Below are 9452 nucleotides of genomic sequence, written 5' to 3'. Positions count from 1 at the left end.
CGCGGCTGTGACCGCGCTCTCTGTTCCGGGACGCGGCTGTGACCGCTCTCTCTGTTTCTGACGCGGCTGTGACCGCTCTCTCTGTTCCTGACGCGGCTGTGACCGCTCTCTCTGTTCCGGACGCGCCGGTGACCGCTCTCTCTGTTTCTGAAGCTGCTGTGACCGCTCTCTCTGTTTCTGACGCGGCGGTGACCGCTCTCTCTGTTTCTGAAGCGGCTGTGACCGCTCTCTCTGTTCCGGACGCGGCGGTGACCGCTCTCTCTGTTTCTGAAGTGGCTGTGACCGCTCTCTCTGTTCCGTTACGCGGCAGTGACAGCTCTCTCTGTTCCGTACGTGGCGGTGACCGCTCTCTCTGTTTCTGAAGCTGCTGTGACCGCTCTCTCTGTTTCTGACGCGGCGGTGACCGCTCTCTCTGTTTCTGAAGCTGCTGTGACCGCTCTCTCTGTTTCTGACGCGGCTGTGACCGCTCTCTCTGTTTCTGAAGTGGCTGTGACCGCTCTCTCTGTTCCGTGCGCGCCGGTGACCGCTCTCTCTGTTTCTGAAGCGGCGGTGACCGCTCTCTCTGTTTCTGAAGCGGCTGTGACCGCTCTCTCTGTTTCTGAAGCGGCTGTGACCGCTCTCTCTGTTCCTGACGTGGCGGTGACCGCTCTCTCTGTACCGGACGCGGCGGTGACCGCTCTCTCTGTTCCTGATGCGGCGGTGACCGCTCTCTCTGTTTCTGAAGCGGCGGTGACCGCTCCCTCTGTTCCGGACGCGGCGGTGACCGCTCTCTCTGTTCCTGACGCGGCGGTGACCGCTCTCTCTGTTTCTGAAGCGGCGGTGACCGCTCTCTCTGTTCCTGACGCGACGGTGACCGCTCTCTCTGTTCGGACGCGGGCTGTGACCGCTCTCTCTGTTCCTGACGCGGCGGTGACCGCTCTCTCTGTTCCTGACGCGGCGGTGACCGCTCTCTCTGTTCCTGACGCGGCGGTGACCGCTCTCTCTGTTCCTGACGCGGCTGTGACCGCTCTCTCTGTTCCTGACGCGGCAGTGACCGCTCTCTCTGTTCCGGGCGCGGCGGTGACCGCTGACGTTCCTCTGGCGGCGAGGCCAGCTCGCGCTTCTCTGTCGGCGAGGCCAGCTCGCGTTCCTCTGGCGGCGGTGTCCGCTGATGTTCCTCTGTCGGCGAGGCCAGCTCACGTTCCTCTGGCAGTGAGGTCCGCTCATGTGACTCCGCTGCACGGGCCTGGCCCGCCATCCCCCCCTCTGATTCGCCTTCCCCAGTTCCTCCTCCCTCCAGACTTATGGAACGTCTGGGAGCCGTTTTGTAGGGAGGGGGTACTGTCATGATCTGGGCTGTGGGGTTTCCCTCAGCCACCTGAGGTCGCTGTTTTCCCTTCCCTACACTGCACTTCATGATTGCATTCACCTGTCTTTGTCATTAGCACTGATTCACTCACATCTGTTCACTATCATCTGGTCTTTAAAAACTCTCACCTTTCACTCCTGCTTCATGGCTGCATTGTCTTTCATCCTGTCTGTCTGCTGTGTTTCTGATTCCTGACCTTGACCGTGTTCCCTGTTTTGTTCTTTTCAGTTTATGTTGGATTTTGCCGTGTTGGCTTTTGGTTTATGTTTAGTTGTGTTTTGTTTGGTTATTTACATTAAAAATCCTTTTTTCCTGCATTTGGACCCTGACCCCTTTACTCAACGTGACAGATTGAGATCAAACTCTGTGTTGAACTGAATCTTCAAGTGAATGATGATGATTGTGAATGTGTTTTTCAGTGATTAATCAAATTGCAGAGTCTCCAAACTCAGGTGAATTTCAGCTGATTATTCACTAATAAAACACTGCAGTCTTTTCTCTCATATTGACTCATATTTGTCATCATTGTGTTTTATGAAGTGACTCCAGATCTGCAACATTCAGGTAAATCATGATGAACGTGACAGCTGTAGATTTGCTTGCTGATGTTGTTTTCATCATGTTCATATATCAGCTGATTTCATTGCTTCATTTCGATGTTTAAGTTGATTGTCTGATTTTATTTTCTATCACTTGTATAGATCAGCTCTGGTGGCTTTTAGTTTTACCCATCATTCTTGTTCTCATCTCAATCTTAGTCTGTTGGAAAAAGTGTAAATGATTCCCAGGTGAGTCCAGATCGATCTTAAAGAATCATTTCAGTTGTTAAATCTCTCTATATTTGATCATGAATCACGTTTCTCATCATCTTCAGACAATTAAATCTGTGGAATCAGTCTGAAATAAACTCACACTCTGCTGGATGTGATCATATGTAATAATCAGATTCAATCTGTTGTCAGATGTCTTCAGAGATGTCATTGTGGCGATGATGATGATTCAGAAAACAGGTGAGTGATTTCAGGGGATGAACAACACTAAGATCATGGGTTTGATTCCCACAGAATGAATGAATGAATCAGATGAGCTCTTTGAATGCAGTGAGAGTCATTCAGATGAATGAATAAATGTAATGAAGTGAATCTCTTGAATACTTAAGAGATGAAACAGGAGGATGTTTTAACCTTTACACAGATCTGATGAGAATCAATCTTCATCTGCTGAAACTGAATGTGTTTCTCTCAGGAATCATGAAGCTGATGGCCAACAGAAGCTTAGATCTGATGTTCCTGATTCACTGATTTGATCTGAACAGTTCAGTGTCTGTTTATTATCCATTTTGAACTATATATTCAATATGTATATATATATATATATATATATATATATATATATATATATATTCAACCCATCTAGTGACACCTTTCTACCTCATAGTTCTGTCTATGGACATCTATTTTTTCCTGTATATATATTTTTATTACCACTGTTATTTATTTAATATGCTAGTGTTTTTTACTACCTTAACTTTATGTATGTCTACACTATGTTTGTACTTTCACTACTGGAAGCTCCTAACATCAAGACAAATTTCTTGGCACTTGGCAATAAAGCTCTTTCTGATTTCTTTCTGATTAATTTATTGATTCTTGTACTCATGTCATTACATTTTTAGACTCATACCTCTTTTCCATGCTGCTCATTTATCTGCGCACTTTTTACAAATATTTCATTAGTCATTGAATTAAACAAAATTGGACTGGTTGCACTTCTTTGTATCCCTGTTATACAGTATCAGATATTATTGAGAGATATGTGCAGGAGCTATAAAACTACTCCAGTTACAGCACTATAGGTGCAAATGTCTTTGGAAATGAGAAGGGAACAGTTATCATTGAATTACTTGGTTAATTTACAAGGCCAGAGTCAAGAGCATCCAACACTACACACGTTAAAGCCATGTTGGGAAAAAGAGAGGAGGAAATGTAGCAGGCTCCCTGGTGCTATACTAGCATGAAACTTTTGAGGCTACTTAACAGTTTGAGATCTTGGACCAGATCAGAAGACTACATCCGCTCATGAGCCAGCGTTGCAACGAGACAACATTTACATTACATTTACATTTATTCATTTAGCAGACGCTTTTATCCAAAGCGACTTACAATTGGGAATACAACAAATGATTCATCCTAAGGAGGCAGATCGACATAGGAAGTGCTCAAAAATACCATATGTCAGGCGTTGTTAGATGAGTACGGGCTAGAAAGGGAAGATCAGGAAAGAGAGGAGAAGAATTTTATTTATTTATTTTTATTTTTTTATTTTTATTTTTTTTAATTGAGTCAGATAGTGTCGAAAAAGATGGGTTTTCAGCAGTCGCTTGAAGACAGTAATGGAGTCAGCGTTTCGGATGGGGGTGGGAAGATCATTCCACCAGGCAGGGACATTGAAGGAGAATGTTTTGGAAAGTGATTTCGTGCCTCTCTGTGGTGGTACAATAAGGCGTCTTTCACTAGAGGATCTCAGACTTCTGGAGGGAGTGTAGATGTGTAGTAGTGAATGGAGGTAGGCCGGTGATGAGCCGGTGGCTGTCCTATAGGCCAGCATCAGTGTCTTGAATTTGATGCGTGCTGTAACCGGTAGCCAGTGCAGGGATATGAAGAGAGGTGTGACATGGGCCTTCTTGGGCTCATTGAAGACGAGCCGTGCTGCTGCATTCTGGATCATTTGTAGAGGCCTGATTGTACATGCTGGAAGACCAGCTAAAAGAGCATTGCAGTAGTCCAGCCTGGAAATGACCAGGGCCTGGACGAGGAGTTGTGCAGCATGCTCTGTTAGGAAGGGCCTGATCTTTCTGATGTTGTGCAATGCAAACCTGCAGGATCGAGCAGTTTTAGCTATGTGTTCTTTAAAAGTCAATTGGTCATCAAAGATTACACCAAGATTTCTGGCTGAAGTCGATGGGGTAATTGTTGATGAACCTAACTGGATGGAGAAGTCATGTTGTAAAGTTGGAGTGGCGGGAAAGACAAGGAGCTCAGTTTTAGCTAGATTGAGCTGAAGATGGTGTTCCTTCATCCATGCAGAGATATCCGCCAGGCAGCCAGAGATCCTTGCAGCTACTGATGAATCATCTGGTTTGAAAGAAAGATAGAGCTGTGTGTCATCAGCATAGCAATGGTAGGAGAAGCCATGTGCCTGTATGATGGGGCCCAGAGATGTGGTATATATGGAGAAGAGGAGGGGTCCAAGAACTGATCCCTGAGGAACCCCAGTGACCAGTTGATGAGTTTTGGAAACCTCCCCTCCCCAGGCCACTCTGAAAGACCTGCCAGAGAGATAGGATTTGAACCAGCGAAGTGAAGTCCCTGTGATGCCCAACGATGAGAGGGTAGATAGAAGGATCTGGTGATTTACCGTGTCAAATGCTGCAGAAAGGTCCAGCAAGATGAGTACTGATGATTTGGAATCAGCTTTTGCAATCCGCAGGGCTTCAGTGACAGACAGTAGTGCCGTCTCAGTTGAATGGCCACTCTTGAACCCTAACTGGTTAGCATCCAATAGGTTGTTCTGTGAGAGAAATAAAGATAGCTGGTTGAAAACAGCTCGTTCCAATATTTTTGCTATGAACGGAAGGAGAGAGACAGGTCTATAGTTGTCTATGAGTGAAGTGTTAAGTGTAGGTTTTTTGAGCAGTGGGGTTACCCGGGCCTGCTTAAATGTAGTGGGGAAAGTGCCTGTGTGAAGAGATGTGTTGATGATGTGTATGAGCGCTGGTAGGATTGTAGGGGAGATTGCTTGGATAAGGTGTGAGGGGATGGGGTCTAAAGGACATGTCGTCGGATGGCTGGAGAGGAGAAGTTTGGTTACTTCTGCCTCAGAGTGGGGATGGAAGGAGAAGAGGGGAGCAAGTTGGTTGCCGGATTTATGAGTGTATGCAGTGGTAATGCGTTTTAGGTCAAATGAAGCAAGGAGTGAATGGAAGTCTGCAGCATAGGGTTTGTCCAGATGAATGTTTGTCCAAAGACTAGAAGTGGGCTGCCATCTTCTGGAAAAGAGGATAGCAGCCCATCCAGCTCTTCTAAGAAGATGCCAAGTTGACTAGGAGGGCGGTAAATGACCACAACATGGAGTTTGATAAGAGATGTTATAGTGATTGTATGAGATTCAAATGAGTTATAATTGCATAGAGGAGAATGGGTTGAGTATTTCCAGTTGTTGGAAATAAGAAGTCCCGTACCCCCACTCCTTCCAGTCTGACGCGGGGTGTGAGAGAAGGAGAATTTATTAGATAGAGAAGCTGGGGTTACAGAGTCTTCTGGACGTATCCAGGTCTCAGTCAAGGATGCTCAGGCCAGATTGCAAAGAAAATGCCTAAATGAAGTCAGCTTTGTTGACGGCTGACTGACAGTTCCAGAGTCTAACCTTGAAAGAGAAAGGTTCAGTGGAAGAGGTGTCTATAGGACGCAGGTTTGAGAGATTGCGTCGGCGTGTGCGTGTGATGTTAGTGCGGTGTGTAGAGAGCACCGGAATGAGTTGGAAACACATGATAGAGAAGGACAGAAAGAAGAGTGAGAAAAAGGAAAGGAGTACTTAAGTGCGTTGTCGGTGTCGTTGCTCGGATAAGTCGCGCAGGAAAAGTCGCAGGTCTTTACTCTCGTCGGTCTTCACGCAAGGAGGCTGAACGCTTCCGCTGACGCGACAGCTGATACAACACCAATCAATACTATGGTGATAGTAGCTGGGGACGCCCACTCGGCTGAGTCAATCCCAAATGGATGGTACGCAAATGGGTCAGACCGAAACGAAAAACTAACACCCTTTGCACTTTAAGCACGCTCAGGAAGGGAGCGATCTCACAAACAAAAGCTTCCCTTAGCCGTCCGCTCAGTATTTCAATTAGAATGAGAGCAATCAAAACTACAGTTTACAATGAAATCACCAGGAAAACAAATAAACAGAAACGAATAAATAATGTCTAGCAGCAACAAAATCAAATAGAAACGAATAAGTCAAATAGATAGCAAACAAGGACGTGTTTCTCAAGCAGCAACAAATGTAACAACCGCCTATTTAAACTACAGAATTTAAGTACTCACTTACGCGCTGTCGTCCTGTCCGCGCCTGAGGGCTGAAATTCACTTATCCAAAATAATACATTTTGTTAAGTTTATTTCTTAAATTTATGCATCGACCGGAGAAGTGTTTAATTTATTCTTTGGAAAAACGTGCATTTGGACATAAATGCTGTAATAATTTAATGGAGTAAATTGAGAAAACATGCTCAAATTGACCAGAGTTTGAAAACAGAAACCAGCTGGCGCTATATGAGCCTATTATTTTGTCAGCGATTAGCAGTCTGAATGACCATATATATTACAAACAAGTAAAATGTTTCTTTGTTGATTATATAAAAACAACACCTTGAAAAAAAAAAACAGAAAAGGTAAGAAACATTATTTTAAACGAGGGCATACTAATATAACAGGCGCAGACCTGTATAGCGGAACAAACTTTACCCTGAGATTTTGTGTGTGTGTGTGAAAAATTCTAATTAGGCTGCTAGTTGAACTCAACAAAAATATTAATGGTTGCCTTATGATGCGCCTTAGTTGTTATTTTGTCACTTCAACTGTTAATTTATGAACACAGTTGAACGTATTTTCTCAAAAAAAAAAAAAAAAAATCTTTATCTCATTTATCTCGGAGTACAATGTATAATTTAAAAACCCAGCTACAATGCTAGTGAAAAAAATCACACATAGAAAAGTTTAGTAATTTCGTTTGTGTTATGGTTCCGAAATGACATATACATCAATTATGTCATCTCATCGTTTAACGGCTTTTAGCAATAACTAACCTGCCTTTAGTGACTTACCCAGTGGTATAGTAATGCCTGGAGAAGTGGCCATACACTTCATTATGAATTTCGTTTTGAACTTTCTATTGGAATGCATTACTGGATCCTTGGACTAAAATGTTTACAGGGGTTCGCTGGTTTAAGAAATTTCTGATCGTAAAATTCTGGGTCCGTATTCACAAAACATTTTATCTAACCACTATGAGTTCTCCTAAATAGTAATAAAAGTTTTTAGTTTAGAGTTTTCTCTTAAAACCTATTAACAAAGCTGCTGAGACTAACTTTTACTAAGCAGTAGAGAGAAGTTTTAAGCTAAGAGCAAGGGCGGGGTTGACCTCATTACTATGGATGATGTCAGCATGCTCACTAACCATGCATAGAGTGATTGGGAGGGGCCTTTGTTAGACGCACACTGCGTTCGAAACCGCATACTTCCATACTATTTAGTAGGCAAAAAGCAGTAGGCGAGCAAAAAAGTATGTTTGAATGTTCAGTATTCATAAAAGAGTAGGCGAGAATTAGTAGGCAAGTGCACTAATTCTCGCGAGATTCGGACGAACGTCTACTTAAAGTGCATTCGAATATGCCTACTTACCTACTATATAGTAGGAAAAAAGAGTAAGTGAAGAAAGAAGTACGTTCGAAACCTCAGTATTCATAAAAGAGTAGGCGAGAAATCCCCGGATGTCCTACAGCTTCTGCCCAGATTCTGAAGTGTTCATCTGATGCACACTTTTCAATCCCAGGAGGCCACAGGAGGCCAAAACGTCATCATCGAACGTGATTGGGAACCGCAACGAGAGTGTTTACAAATGTGAGTATTACAAACCAAAACACGGTTCCCTGTCTTAAAATCGTATTTGTTGAGCTACTGTATCGTAAACTGCTGATTTGCATTAGGTGTCAATACGTGTAACGTTGAAATATATTTGTGGTTTCTCTGTAAAACATGTTTTATTACATATAGCGACCATATAGACATCTTAAAGATGATTACTAAATGTTTAACAACTGACAGGAACATGTTCTGAGAGAATTAAATGAGCACATCACAACACCAAACAGACATCTAAACGAGTGATGGACGTTATGTGAGTTTAAGTAGAATTCTCTGTTGTCAACACTGCTTTAGATTAATGTAATGTAAATAAACATATAGTTAGTAAACAAGTAAACATGAGTTATCTATTTCATTTGTCTAATAGTACTGCTGATAAATTCAGGAGCATTTGTATTGGATAAAAAGCCAATTAACACAACAGCTACCTCATAAATGTAGTTTTGAGCACATGAATCAGAGGGAACTGAATCTTGTGTGGATGTTACAGGGACAGATGAGACAAGTATGCATCTCTGGTGAAGAGTGATTGATGAAGCAGTGCTGCCATCAAAGGCTTTGAGTGAGTACACTACAGACATCTATTTAAACCTTAAGTTGCAGTTTATTAATAATAAAAAAAACTTTTCTGATTCTAGATTTCTGTGTCTTTGTTGCAGATATTTTGCGGTGGAGCAGGACCTGAAAGGAAAGGTGACAGCAGCATTTGTGGGGAAAAAAGTTAAATCTGTAACTTAATATAAAGTTTGGTAATTTTGTTACTTCTAATACAGAGATCTAATGAAATTGTGCTGTTAAAATTACAACTTTTGTATTGTATTTGTGCATCTTTGTATGATCTGAAATATCTGCTGCAGACTGGTGTGTGCATCGAGAAAAGAGAAATCCACAGCAGCATCCTGGAAATGGTCAAGTGCCATCGATGAGACCCTCCATCACTCCACCTGCCCTTTGTCTCATCTGGACCAGATGTTGCTGTGGTCTCTTCATCATCAATGAGAAAGACTAAAATACCAATATGTCTGAATAAAGCTTTGTTCCATGTGTCTTTATTTATGTTCTTGGTTACTTTATTATTTTACTCATATATCCATGTTGTTATCAGTAAACAAAATATAAATTTCATTAATGATGCAAACCCTGCCCAGATTAAAAAAGTAACTCAAAAGTAATGCTTTTCTTTCCATAAAAAGTAACTAAGTGACATAATCAGTTTGTCACACCCTCAGCACGCTCCCTCAGCCCCAATCACCACGATCCACCATCAATCAGCCAATCCCCACTGCACCACACCCGTGAACCATCACCAGAGTTCTAATCACCGTCACCTGCACCAGCAATCACCACACCCTTTATATACTTACCTCTGCCATTCACTCACCGGCTGGAATCACAGTTACATGGGC

At 43.0% G+C, this 9452-nt stretch overlaps 1 protein-coding gene across 1 annotated transcript in view; it reads left to right on the top strand.

Moving 5' to 3' along the window:
- LOC141332723 (E3 ubiquitin-protein ligase TRIM35-like) overlaps positions 1 to 2649 on the top strand; it is a 7426-nt gene extending 4777 nt beyond the window's left edge. Inside the window, exons 6-7 of the mRNA XM_073837719.1 lie at positions 2311 to 2358; positions 2594 to 2649. Coding sequence (XP_073693820.1) covers positions 2311 to 2358; positions 2594 to 2649 — 104 coding nt within the window. The remainder of the gene's footprint in view (positions 1 to 2310; positions 2359 to 2593) is intronic.
- Positions 2650 to 9452: the final 6803 nt, after the last annotated feature.

The sequence above is a fragment of the Garra rufa genome, chromosome 1, assembly GCF_049309525.1.
Source record: "Garra rufa chromosome 1, GarRuf1.0, whole genome shotgun sequence".
Lineage (NCBI taxonomy): Eukaryota > Metazoa > Chordata > Actinopteri > Cypriniformes > Cyprinidae > Garra > Garra rufa.
The sequence above is the reverse complement of the archived record's forward strand: the minus strand, read 5'-3'. Positions and strand labels throughout refer to the sequence as shown.